Source organism: Stenella coeruleoalba, assembly GCF_951394435.1.
Source record: "Stenella coeruleoalba genome assembly, chromosome: 3".
Classification (NCBI taxonomy): domain Eukaryota; kingdom Metazoa; phylum Chordata; class Mammalia; order Artiodactyla; family Delphinidae; genus Stenella; species Stenella coeruleoalba.
This window is the reverse complement of record NC_137148.1, coordinates 147,840,676-147,854,998: the sequence shown is the minus strand read 5'-3', so window position 1 is coordinate 147,854,998 and position 14,323 is coordinate 147,840,676. Positions and strand designations below refer to the sequence as shown.

General features: G+C 52.1%; 2 protein-coding genes across 2 annotated transcripts in view; one reads left to right on the top strand and one right to left on the bottom strand.

Moving 5' to 3' along the window:
- The window catches only part of ERGIC1 (endoplasmic reticulum-golgi intermediate compartment 1), a 105,436-nt gene that overhangs the window by 81,035 nt on the left and 10,078 nt on the right, over nucleotides 1-14,323 (bottom strand). The window lies entirely within an intron of this gene.
- LOC307184079 (serine-threonine kinase receptor-associated protein-like) lies at nucleotides 11,100-12,571 on the top strand (the record flags this gene model as incomplete). Its single annotated transcript, XM_079917321.1, is given in 3 exon segments — nucleotides 11,100-11,175; nucleotides 11,531-11,834; nucleotides 11,836-12,571. Coding segments are annotated over 3 exon segments (1,116 nt in total).

Below are 14,323 nucleotides of genomic sequence, written 5' to 3'. Positions count from 1 at the left end.
CAACCCTGTTTTCTTTCTTTGGACAACAGGACACTCCCATCCTTGTCCGTAGGGCGCTGGGAAGGTCAGCTGAGAGTATGAACTTGGATCTGCTGGGTACACATTAGGTTTTTTCGGGGTTCCTCTGAGCAGCCCGCATCACCATCATCACGATCACATGACAGGCAGTGATTCGGCAAAGGCTCCTGGGCCCCACCCCAAGCTCCCAGGACATATGATCCCGCCATCTGTGGCTTTCTTCTGTACCAACACAAGGATTCTCGTCTTGCTAAGTGCAAGCCATGAGTCGCTCCTCTAGTGTGTGAGTAAAGGACCCGGGGTGTGCAGTAGTGCGTCATCACCCTCACCTGCACACTGAAGGAGGTTCTTAACTGCTCTGCTCTTCCCCTTCAGTTCAGAGTGAACTCTTCATGAAGATCTGCTTAAAACGCTTCAAGGGCCAAAGGCTTCTTAGGATAAAGGTCATCTTCCTAATCGTGCCCTATGAGTCCCTCACGGCCTGGCCCAGCTGAGTCCTCCAGCCTGGGCTCTCCCCGGCTCTGTCCTGCAGCCACTTCCACATGGACAATGCTACCTCCCTACCTCAGGGCCTTTGCCCATGCTGTTCCCTCCACCTGGGCCTCCCTCCCTAATGAACCCCAAGTACCTTTCAGACAGCCACTGAAACATCATTGCCGTGAGGTTTCCCTTGACCTCTAGAAGAATCCCCTGTGTTTTCCCCTCACAGACCTCATATCAACTGATAAGTACAAATTTAATTGGATGTTTGATTTAATCGCTGAAAATGAAGACTCTGCGACAGGAGGACCTATATGCCTCTCGTTCACCACTGGCCCCCCAGGTGCCTAGCACAACGAACAGCATAAATATTTGTACGTAATGAGTGAGTAAATGGATGAATGAATGAATGACTGAACAAACAGCCCAGGGAATGAAAAGTGAAAAGGGAAGTAAAGCAAAGAGCAGGCGGAGAGACGCAGATTCTACTACCCACACTCTAGGAGCTACAGAGGAAGGTGGAAGACAAGAACGTGGGGAGGGAACTGAGTCATACATGAGGGCTGCCTGGGGTCCTGGGGGTTGGTGACCAGGTGGCCATGATGGAGTACTTGCTGACAATGGAGTACCACAGACACTATTTCATCTTGCCTCACACAGTGCCTGGGCGGGGGTAGGGGGTGGGGGTACTAGCCCATTGTTGCAGATGACAAAACTGAGACCCAAGGGGATGAAGGACCTGTCTGGGATCCCACAGCTGGGAGGGGGTGGGGTCAGGGCTGTGACTGCTCGTTGCCACACACCATTGTCTAGACTCTAGTCTAGTTCTAGACTCAAGGGGGAAAGTCTCTTATGCCAGGCGTCCCTGCAAGAAAGTGAAACAAATTTATAAGCATCTCCCTGAAACTGCTGGAGCAGAGATGCTTATGCTTTTAGCAGGTAAGGATGGTAAGAAGGAATGAACGGGACTGTCCAGGCCATCAGCTGAGAACTTAGCCCAGCCAAGTCCAATGCCAAGCGTCTCATCTGCATTAGTCCATTTAATCCTCAGAACGGCCCTAGCAAGCAGGCACTATCATTAGGACCATTGTACAGATGAGGAAACTGAAGCTGAAAGAAGTTCCTGTTATTCCTAATCTGAGATGCTTAACACAGCAGATATTCTCTTTAGTGTATTATTCTAGTGAACTTCAACATACATCAACATGTTCCTCAGGTCCACTAGTGGCCTTGGGAGCCCAATGTTATGTTCCAAAATGCTTTTAAATTCCCCACCTGTGAAATTCCTGCTGTGGGGTTTTCAGGGGCCCCAACCCTTGGCTACAATTCCCACGGCAGCCCGTCTGTCTACAATGCGCTTTAGGCATTTCGTGTGCATGGATTCAGCCTCAGGTTGGTATCCACGGTCTGACAGTCTTGTCTTCAGTCTCCTTGAGGGTATGAATAAGGACCAGTCACCCCATCAGGGAGAACACTCCCCCACTGTCTTGGGAAACATACTGACCCAAGCCAAGGGGCTTTTAGTTCCCCTTTGTCCGTGCCCCAGGGAGTTTTTACATTCACTTGATCCCCTTCTCCTTCCTAAGCACCGTCCCTGCTCATGAACCTGCTATGGCTCCCCACTGCCTGATGCAGCACATGCAGACCCCAGGCCAGGCTCCTCTGGGTGGTCTACAAACCAAGCCTACCTCACCTGCCCGTGGTATCCCCTGTCCTTTCCCACACGGCTATCCCTTCCTCCCAATCTCATTGGGCTGCAGAACCCCTCGGGTAGAATGCCATCCCTTCCCCGATCCCAAGTCGACTCCTCTCGAGTGTCCCCCCTCCAGGAAGCCGCCCCCCCCCCACACTCCCTGTTTGTGCACATCCTGCCTTTTGCCTTCTTTTCTACTCAGGTGCCGTTGCCTACGTGGCATTGACTCTTCTCCGGCCTGTATGAACTGACCTCACCTTTCTAAGAGGATTCTTCGCTTCCTGAGAGGGAGACTCAAGTCCACCCGCCTGGACTTGGCATTCCAGCCTTGCCACAGCTTCTCCAGCCTGGCTGCTAACCCAGCCTCATTCTCAGCTCAGCTTCTCACTGAGAAGACATGCTGCCCACCCCCTGGGGACACGGGGACAGGGGAGGGGGGAGGGGGGTCACTGATAAGGCACCTGTCTTTTCTCTGGCCTCAAGTGCTGTCAAGTTCCCTCCTGCCAACAGGCCACGAACTAAGTCGCCGGCCCACTGTCCTTTTTGTAAATTGAAAAGGATATGACTTGCAATTTAATAAGTGACATTTGATTAGTTGAAGGTCAACATTTCTAAAACATCAAGTCCATGTGGAAAATGTGAATCAAAGAGGCCTCTTGGCAGAAAGACTGGACACCAAAAGAGCCAGCGGCTGCTGGCCCGGTCCCCGCTGGGCTGCACCCAGGCCCATCTCTGCAGCGCAGATTTGCAGGCTGCCCACGGCACAAACAGAACCCAGCTCCCCACTCAAACTTGTCCCCACTGTGCTGAGGGTCAAGGGCACACTCTTCACGGTGCCCCCGATGCATTCTCCAGCCAGTTCGCCAAGTGCTGACAGTTCACTCCTGCCTCTGCCTTTGGATGGGCCTGGACCCCTTGCCCTGGCACCTGCCCAGCTCTGCTCATCACAAGGCCTCGAGGTGGCACTAGGGGAGGTCCTCTCAGAACTCCGCACCAAGGTAGATCAGAATATCCCCAAAGATCCCTGGACATTCTTGCTCAGATAACTCTTGATGGTTTAACTATCTTCCCTGTTGGAATGGAAGCTCCTTGAGAGTGGGTACCATGTCCGTGGGGTTCAGCTCCACACACCAGCACCAGCACAACGCGTGGCACACAGGAGGTGCTCAACGGATAAGTTACATGAATGAATGAGCAAATGAGCAAGGAGGGCGCTGGATGGACTGAGACCATCTCAGCAGACACACTTTAGGGAGAACTTCTGGCGCGGCCAAGACACCAGTGGAGGCGTGAGGGGGAACGGAAGAGGCCGTGTTGCCTGGATCAAGCCCAGGAGTGGGAGGCAGGTGGGTGTGCTTCCTCTCTCACCCCCGCGGCCCTCCTGGAAGGTAGCGTGACCGTCCCTACCCGGAGATGTTTCCTGGTGTTCTGAGAAAGGCCACGCGGGGGAGGTGGTGGTGGGGTGCGGTGACCTCTAACACCCCACCCCACTGCTGCCCCCACCCGAGGCAGCCACCTCCACACCTGCCCCGCCCCTGTGGGAGTTCCAAAGTCCAGCCTGCCCCCTCAGTCACTTCACCTGTAAAATGGGGGCAGAGCAACCCTGATCCCAGCATCCTAAGACTCCTACCTCAAAGGAGGTGAGAAGACCCTGCTGTAAATTACTCACAGGTATCTTTTTTGTTTGTTAAATTGCTTTTGTAACAAATCCCATGTGGAACAATAGCAACAAATCAATACTCCCCAAATCCTGAGAATGTTACACTGACCGACCAACCTACCGCCTGTGGTATTTTCACAGCCATCCTCTGAGGTGGGTACTACTTACTCTCCCCATCTCACAGCTGAGGAAGGGAAGCCCACGGAACTACATGATTTGGCTGACTGAGCAAACAGCAGGGCCAGAGCACAAAACTGGAGTCCCTACTTGGGTTCCCCCCTCTCCTGATCATTACAACTCCCCAGAGAGGTTGCTTAAAAATACAGAGGCCGGGGTTTCCCTGGTGGCACAGTGGTTAAGAATCTGCCTGCCCGTGCAGGGGACAGGGGTTCGAGTCCTGGCCCGGGAAGATCCCACATGCCGCGGAGCAACTAAGCCCATGTACCACAACTATTGAAGAGCCCGCAAGCCACAACTACTGAGCCCGCGAGCCACAACTACTGAGCCCGCATGCCACAACCAAAGCCTACGTGCCCAGAGCCCGTGCTCCGCAACAACAGAAGCCACGCAATGAGAAGCCCGCGCACCGCACCAAAGAGTAGCCCCCGCTCGCCGCAGCCAGAGGAAGCTGTGCACAGCAACAAAGAACCAAAGCAGCCAAAAATAAATAAATTAAATAAATAAACTTATTTTTTAAAAAATACAGAGGCCGGGGCCCTGATTCCCCATATCACGATCTCTCGGTGGGGCCGTGGGAATCATCTGGACAAGCGAATTGCCCCCAGCCAGCTGGGCAGACTGTGACTCCCTGGGTCTCAATTTTCCCATCTGTGAAAGGGGTGACTCCTCCCCCAAAGAGCCGCTGTGGGTGATCAAGGGAGGGAAATGCTGGGTACGTGTGCTAAAAACAGCCAAGAGGTATCAAGCAGAAGGTCCCACTGAGGAAGATGCTCTACTTTGGGTAGCCTGACCAGCCCTTCCACTTCCAGAGCCCTTGGGGCTAGAAAGGGACTCTAAGGCCAGCATGCACTGCCGTGGCGGCTGCAGCTGTGACTCTCCTAGCTGCTTCCACCTGGGTTGTAGCAGACTCAGGAGTGGCTCACACGTCATGGAGACAGCTGGGCCCAGGGCACATTCCTACCCATTGTGTCTTCTGTGCAATATCTTTCAGGCAACAACAGCACATGGCCAACCAGTTCAGCCTGTGGGAGGGTGGACATCACGTCCGCATCCCACGTCTCCACACTAGGGAGTGACACCAGCTGACAAACAGGTGGTTCTCCCCAGGGGTCCGCACCCTTGGTCAAGTCCACGTGCCCTCTCTCCTCCGGGCTGTTACCACCAGCATGCTCAGGCCGTGGTAACACCACCACCCTGCGGCAGGGTCAGAGGCCCAAGTGGTGGCCTGTATCAAGGTTCAAGCACAGAAATACCTGTGCCAACTACATAATCGTCACAGCCACACGTACCGGTCACTTGCCACGGTGGGTGCCGTGCTGAGCCATTTAGCCGAGTTATCTCTTTGAAGTTCTACTGTCCCCCGGGAGGAGGGTACCGTCACCATCCCCGCTGATGATGTGGGTAAAGCGCTAGCAAATCAACTCTGCAAGTAGTAGGGCTGCGGTTCAACTCCAGGGAGACTGCTCATTCACTGTTCAACACGTTTTTCAGTGTGCCCGTCACTGTCCTAGGCCCCGGGGACCCAACCGTGACAAAGGCAGAGCAAGGCACTGAGAGCCTGGTGGGAGACTCAGAGGTCAAGCTCCCAACCCTGGTCTCCACTGTCTCCCAAAGGCCACTGGCTCTTTCCAAAGGGAGACCTCCCTGACTGGCTCCCTGGGGTCCACTGTTGGCATGAGGCCTGTAGGAGGTGGACTGGGTTAGATGACACTGGTCTGCAGGAAGCAGGTCCTGCCAGCTGACCCACACACACGTGGCACCTGGGCAGGCTGCGCCAGTGTTCTGAAAGATTAAAAGCCATTTCTGAGTCACTATTCCTTCCTTGTGGGGTGGTCTCAAGAGAATCTTCGATCATTAGGCTCAAAGTGGAGGCATGAGAAATACAATACTGCCCCCTCCCCTCAACGAGAACAATACACCTGATTCTGATTCTCTGCCAGTTTCCTTTTGGCCAGTGAAGCCTGGGAGCCCCATTCTTCTAGAGGCACTGGAAATCCAGATTTTTATGTGAAATCTCCGAATTGGAAATGCTGGCATTTAACTTTAAATTTATTTTTAGATGTGAGGACCAAATCATCACATCTGTGATTGGGCAGAATTTGACCCCCAATGCTGCCAGTTTAAACTCTCTGTTTTAGATCAAGTATGACAGGAAGTTTCATAAATGGGGGAAGGAAGTAGAGGCGTCGTGTCACTGAATTAGGACCTACGGTGAGCCAGTAGCTGTGGGAGGTGCTCTCGACTCCAAGAAGTAATCCTGTGAGGTCAGGGTTTATGTCCCCATAAGGTAGGCTCAGAGAGGTGAAGTGAGCTGCCCAAGGACACACAGTGAGGGGGGGCAGAAGCACCAGGACTGGGACCCAGATGTGCCAGGCTTCAAAGCCCGGCTATCCCAGGTCTGCCTGGGACCTCACAACAATGGCTCTAGAACAAGCTAAGTCCCGGGCAGCTGACCCTTCATGTTCCAGTGAGTGTGAGGCAGGCAGAGGTCCAAGTTGGGTGACACGTCTGTGTGGCCCCACCGTGAGGGGCCTGACCCGGGGAGGGACGGGTGGGGACGGGGCAGGGAGGAGGCGGGTGAGTGAACCCTCTCATTCCTCCTTTGACTCAGGGTTAACTCAGCTCTGACAAACCACCTGGCTTTGAGAGCGCCCCAGTTTCGAAGCTCGGCCAACCAAAGCCAAGTCGGGGAAAACTGGGCAGGACAGAGAGTGGAACCGGCCCTGCCACCTGGCCTGCAGAGTGAATCTGGGTGGGGCTCCCAGCTCCAAAGGGCAGGGGCTGGCTCCACCCATCTCCATGCCCTCCCAGCTCCCGTGTTTACAGAGTCTGATCAGCCCGGAACCTGAACACATACCAGCCTTCTCATCTGTAAAATGGGGTAAGTAAAAGCCGTCGCTTCCTGGGTTTGTTGTGACAACTGAATAAAATGATAGATTTACAGTGCGTAGCACTGTGCCTGATGCCCAGGAGATGCTCAGTAAGTGCTTACTCCTATCACCACCCTCTCCAACTGTCCAGCGTCTGTGGCTTCTCACGTCCCTCCTTCCAGAAACATCTGACTGCAGAGAATGGGTCAGGGCTAGTTCTCTGTACCAAGAACAGAGGGCTCAAAACCCACAGCCATGTCACCAGGAACAATCTGAGGACCTAACATTCACCAGGAGGCAAACACTTCCGTGGGAAACTAGAAAAAGTATGAGATCCAAGTGCAGAAAAGCTGCGCTCCTGGGGCCCCTCTGAACTTCAGGGTTCTCATCTGCAGAGAAAACGAGCATCCCCAGACCACACTCATCTTCCAAGAGCTTTCTAAACTCTTAAGCCCCATGTGACGCTTTTATGATAATCATTATTAAGTTAATTAAGATTTGTGGTACCCAACCCCAGAGCTACACTTGAGTCATAATGGGGAACCCCTCTTCAGGGTTTCCCAGCTTACCTGTTCCTAAGAATCACTGAGGACACTTTGAAAGATGCAGACTCCCAGGCCCATCTGGACCGGACTTGAGGGTGGGGGGCAGGACAGGACCCAGGTGATTAGGGAAACCTGCCAGTTCTAGAGAGAACAGGATTACTCAACTGAAATTGAAATCTGGGCACCTTGAATCTCCACAGTCAGGTGATCTAACAGAAAAGTATCATTTTCTGGGGGTTGGACAGTCTTGACTTCAGGGGCTGGCTGTTACTTTGATGGCTGTGTGACTCTGGGCCAAGCCCTCAACCTCTCTGAGCCTGTTTTCTCAAAATGGGAACAATTAGGCCTAGGCCCCTGGCTGGGGTGAGTGTGGAATATCAGGTGTCTGCTCCCTCCCAGCTTCCCCACCTCAGATTCTGGGGGCTAAAGTGCCACTTCCAGCAAGCGGAGCTAGCAGGGGTGAGGGGAGCCTGGTAGCCTCCCATCAGGACAGGCAGCTGGCCACCCATTCCCACTTTGGGCAGGGCCTGAGTAATGCCAGATTTCCCAATTCCTCAGGACACATTCGGTAGGGAACATTTCCCATTCCCACTGTTAGAGAAATAAATCTCTTCTGAGGCACTTATACTCTTAGAAGAAAACTAGAAACATTTTTCTAAACACAAAGAGATATGGCAACAAAGCATCCAATCCCAGCAGATCTGGACCACTCTGCCAGGTCTCCGGGGTCTCATCTTGTCTGAGTTCTGAGCTGTGGGAGGTGTGAGGTTGGTGGAGCGTGGGCCCCACAGTCCACAGATTTAGATCTGATTCTCTCCTTCCTTCATTTGATAAATATTTTCTGAGCACCCGCTGTGTGCAGACCCTGGGCTCAGTACCAGGACCCAGTGACGCGCAGAGATTTGGTCCCTGCCCTCAAGAGCTTAGACTCCATCGTGACAGACAGATATCAGGTGACAAACGGCACACACAGATCACTGCAATTGTGCTAAGTGATCTGAAGGACATGTCCAGGTGCGATAAAAAGATACACACAGGGAAGGGATGGGGGGGGGTGACCCAAATTAGATAAAGTACGCTGTCTGGGAAGATCTTTTTGGAGGAAGGGCACGAGCTGCCCAAGCTACTCCAGCGAGCTCCTTCTCCGCAAACTCATTATCACCTGTCTCCTTTGCCTTCCTCCTCGGCACTCACCAATCTGGACACTAACCATCTGTGCAATTATTTGTTCACTGTCATCCTGCCCACCTTCCCCACTACCCTGGAGATGCTACGACAGTAAAGACAATGTCAGTCTTGTTGTCCCTGGAATCCTCCCCAGTTAACCTTTGAGTGAGTGCATGAATGGATGAATGAATGAACCCTGCTTCCCTGGGCCTTGATCTCTTCGTCCCCACAAACGGGAGTAACAATACCTTTGGCCATGTTGCTGGGAGATCCGGGGCACACTGCCTGTATTCAATGAGTGGGGCTTGGCACTGGCATAACTTGGAATGAGTGGGACATTGTGGGAAGGGATTTAGGAGCGGGAGAGGAAGCCGGACTCCTCTACCCTGTGAGCAAACCGCTCGTGGAGTCCACTTGAGTCAGGACTGCAAAACAACTTCAGAAAGACGGGCCAGGACATACGGGGAGCCCTCCCCTTAACAGCAGGCAGGTAAGTAGTTCCCCAGGGAGAGGATCCACTGATGCAGTCCCCACACAAATCTTGGGTCACCCACTGGGCCAGTGAGTGGGTGACAAGTACCCAAGCATGCCCAGGGTCAGCTTCTGATTTCCTGGCTCCTTGAAGCAGGCCTGGGAGACAGGCATTCCTGTGCCAGCACAGTTACGTGTACCAGGCAGGTGATGGGTGAGAGGGGCAGAGAGATGAGAGAGCAGCATGAATACACATGACCCCTGCCCACGTGGTCTAACCTACGGCGGCAAGTCTTCCCCGACCAAAGATGGCAGGGACAGTGGAAAGGCCATGAGTCCTGCAGGGGAGCCGGGGGTCATGCCCTGCTATGGGTCTCAGTTTCCCATTCCCTTTGGTTAAGTGACACCATTAATTCCCCTCATAGATCAAGGTGGAAACTATAAAGTCCTGAGTGCTACGAGGTGACAGGTGATTTCATCTACCTCTCTCTGCACCAAGTTTTGGATTTGCCTGTGCACAAATTGTGTGCTGACTGTCCCCTAAGCCAGCATTTCCCAAAGTGTGGCACCTATGCCACCAGTGTGACCTGGGTGATTTCAGGCCATGTGGGGACCTGGTGGTTAAATGGCTTCAGACTTCACAGTGAGAAGGCCATTCCCTGTTCAGCTCTCATTTGAGTGTCCTGAGAACCTCAAAGAGAACGTCTCGAGGTGGTGCTATCCGGCTGTCATCCTATCGTTTCTCTAGCACTTGCTAACATCCCTTTTTTAACAGACCCAGCTACTGTAGCACGCACCAGCTAGCTAGGACGGAACAGGCTTGCAATTATTTGTATCTATTTGTGGCAGGTGATACTGCTTTTCCATTTTCAAAGACGTTATAAAGTTACCTTTTATAAACAAACACGTTAAATTCAAAAACCGAGTAGTTTCCATAAAAGTTATTGAGTAAATAACACATGTTGTTTAAGAACACACCCCCAAACTAGGGAGATGGTACCAGAATGGTGGGAGATTGAATATACTGACTGCAGTTACCACCTCTGCCAGTGACGCATGTATCAAGGCCCGTCCTTTCTTCTTCCTCCTGGGTCCACGGCCCAATCAGATCTCCTGACCCTCCCTGGAGTTGGGTGAGGCCAGTTCCCCGGGTCAAGGCAGAAGTGACAGCACCACGTCCAGACCCTCCACGGCCTCCCTTTCTCTCCCCGCACTGCCGGGCCTCAGAAAGAATCCAACCTCCTCTTGAGGAAGAACCACAAGACGGAGGGCAGGGTACCTGCGAGGGGCATAGCATCCCCACCACGTTGGGAATGAACTTCCGTTGCATTAAATCACTGAGATTTTCAGGTTGTTTATAGGAATTAGCTGACTTAGGCTAATACAAAGGGGCCATCTCTAGTCCAGCTTCTATATACCAGCCTGATATCCTGGTGCTTTTCTCTGTAAAGAATAATAACTGAGCACCTAACAGATGCCAGGCATAATCTGAAGGGCTTTACAGAGATGAGCTCAATTAGTCCTCATGACGGCGCTGGGAACCAGGCACTACTGAGTAGTGGGCTTATTATCTTTCAGTGAGGCGACTGAAACCCAGAGGGCATCTTGCCCAAAGTCACACATCTGGGAAGTGGTGAAGCCGAGACGTGAACCCAGGACTGTTGGAGATGCACAAAGCCGTTACTTTGCCACAGTGCGACGCAGCCTCTGCTGAGCACGTCACCCGGGAACTGCTGTGCCCTGACTATGTGCCAGTCCCTGGGCTGGGTCCTGCAGGAGACGGCACAAGTGACACTGCCATGGCCTGGAGCCCGGCAAGCCAGGCGGGAAGGGAGCAAGGGAGCCGCATGGCACAGAGCCGGATGGAGACAGGAGAGCGCAGTCAGGGAGGGTTTCGGGAAAATCTCAGCGCACCACCACTCCCCAAGAACAGGGAGGGCTCACAGAGGTGGATAAGGCTTAAGGCTGGCCCAGGAGGGTGGGTGCGATCTCAGCCTGCAGAGACGAGTAGAGAGATGCGTCTCATCCGACCCAACAGCCACCTCCTGGATCCACAGGAATTAGCCGGGGCCAGGCCTACCACCCTGTCTAGTAAGGGGACTAAAAGACCGTGGGATGAGTCTTCAACACGCTTCCCTGGATGGTGCGGATCACGGCTGCCAGTTCTCCGGTTCTCCCCCTCCCCCCCTTTCCCTCCCTTGACAGCAGTGGATCGGTTGTCTGTTGCAGACTCCCTGACCCATCCCTAACCCCTTTCTGACCTCGGGGCCACCGGACTGGCCTTTTCGCGTTTCCGGCCCAACCCCAGAGTCAGGGCAGGGGGCGGGCGGGGCGGGGGGGCACCTCGAGGAGTCGGTGCCAAGAGGAGAGAAAAGACCAGACCACCTTCGGCTCCCCTCCCCTCCCCCCGCCGGATCGCAAGGCTCGCAGCCGCCGTGGCAATGAGGCCACTCACCTGCGCGGGCCACACGTCACACGCAGCCTGTGGTGGATTTGGCCTTCAGTGGCATCACGCCTTACGGCTTTTGCCTAATCGGTGCTTGCAAAGATGATAAACCTATGCTACGCCAGGGAGATACAGGAGACTGGACTGGAACATTTTTGGGTCATGAGGGTGCTCTTTGGGATGTAACATTAAATAAGGACGCCACCACAGCAGCTACAGCAGCTGCAGTTTTCACAGCCAAAGTGTGGGATGCTGTCTCAGGAGATGAATGGATGACCCTGGCTCATAAACACATTGTCAAGACTGGATTTTACGCAGGATACTAATTACTTGTTAACCGGGGGACAGGATAAACTGTTATGCGTATATGACTTGAACAAACCTGAGGCAGAACCTAAGGAAATCAGTGGTCATACCTCTGGTATTAAAAAGGCTCTATGGTGCAGCGAGGATAAACAGATCCTTTCGGCTGATGACAAAACTGTTCGCCTTTGGGATCATGCTACTATGACAGAAATGAGATCTCTAAATTTTAATATGTCTGTTTGCAGTATGGAATATATTCCTGAGGGAGAGATCTTGGTAATAACTTATGGACGATTGACTGCTTTTCACAGTGCAGTAAGTTCGGACCCAATTAAATCTTTTGAAGCTCCTGCAACCATCAATTCTGCATCTCTTCATCCTGAGAAAGAATTTCTTGTTGCAGGGGGTGAAGATTTTACACTTTGTAAGTATGATTCTAATAGTGGAGAAGAATTAGAATCCTACAAAGGACACTTGGGTCCCATTCACTGTGTGAGGTTTAGTCCTGATGGACAACTCGATGCTAGTGGTTCTGAAGACAGAACACTGAGACTATGGCAGACTGTGGTAGGAAAAACATACGGCCTTTGGAAATACGTGCTTCCTGAAGAAGACAGTGGTGAGCTGGCAGAGCCGAGGATCAGTTTTCCAGAGACAGCGGAAGAGGAGCTACAAGAAATTGCTTCAGAGAATTCTGATGCCATCTATAGTGCAACTCCTGAAGTTAAGGCCTGAGCATCAGGCAGATGTACACAACTTATGGACTAAAACAAGCAGAGAAAAGCATCAGCCTCCAGAGTTACTCTCTGCTTAAGGTAAACATGAGCAGTACACAATGAGGAATATGAATTAGCTCCAGTGCTGGAACTAACCAACTTGTAGCACGATGGTCTGTTGTCTTTTTAATGAATATGTGCCAACCAACACCCAACTTCTCTTATTACAGTTGGATTTCTTGTAGCTGTTTATGTTATTATGAGAGCGAAAATATACTGACCTATTTTTCTGACTTTTCCCTTAAAGCAGAAAGCCATTTTTTTTTTTTTTTGCTTTAGTTATAAAGAAGAGGGGGGATACATGATAAAGTAACTGGTTTGATCTCTCATTGTACACTGCTTCCGAACATCTAATTGTTTCTAGTTGTCTAAATAAAATGCCTAAAAATAAAGCTTCCCTGGGCTGGATGAAGTACTCCTAGTTCTTTCAAGGCTACTCTTATGGCTCCTACAGCCCTCTCTATTGGCTCTTCTTTCAGAGGGCATGGGGTGTAATGGAAAGACTGCGGCGTCGGGGGCCAGACCACTGCACACCCCGATACCTCCTACCCCCTCAGAAGTGATACGGGTGCCCAGTGCGGTGCGGCCTGTACCAGCGGAGCAGAAAGAGTCACTGCTAACGGTGAACACGTGAACCTGCACGAGGGATTCTAGACACTGGTGGTCCGCTTCCCTACAGGAGGGCCAGCTGACAGTGAAGATGGGCAGGAGAAGGACCGCTGATCAATAAGGAGTGATACGGCGGGGGCAGCCTGGCAAATGCTGCCTGATCCAGCTGAAGGGCAGTGCCACCAGTGACATCATGTGGATGCCAGGTACCCCTGACAGGATGTGCTGAGAAGGGCACTCCACCCACGACCCAGTCTAATCGCGAGCAAACATCAGACAAACCCAGAGTGCGGGACGTTCTACCGGACATTTGGACAGTGCTCTTCAAGACTGCCAAGGCCATGAAGAACAAGAAAGACTGAGGGCGGGAGGAATTGGGAGACGGGGATTCACACATATCCACTATTGATACTATGTATAAAATAGACAACCGATGGGAACATACTGTATAGCACAGGGAACTCTACTTAATGCACTGTGGTGACCTAAATGGGAAGGAAATCCAAAAGGGAGGGGATATACGTATATGTATGCCTGATTCATCTTGCTATACAGTAGGAGCTAACACAGCACTGTAAAGCAACTATACTCCAATAAAAATTAACTTAAAAAATAAAATTTTAAAAAGAAAAAAAAAAAGACTGGGGACTTCCCTGGTGGCGCAGTGGTTAAGAATCTGCCTGCCAATGTAGGGGACACAGGTTCAATCGCTGGTCCGGGAAGATCCCACATGCCGCGGAGCAACTAAGCCCGTGCGCCACAACTACTGAGCCTGCGCTCTAGAGCCTGCGAGCCACAACTACTGAAGCCTGCGCTCCACAACAAGAGAAGCCACTGCAACGAGAAGCCCGCGCACCGCAAAGAAGAGTAGTCCCCGCTCGCCGCAACTAGAGAAAGCCCGCACGCAGCAACGAAGACCCAACGCAGACAAGAATTAAAAAATTAAAAAAAAAAAAAAGACCGAGGAACTGTCCCCAACCAGAGCCTGGGGAGACGTGACCACTGAATGCAATGTTGGATCTTGGATTGGATCCTGGAGCAATAAAAGGACATTAGTGGAACAAAACTTTTTAAATTTTATATTATTTTGAGACTTTGCTTC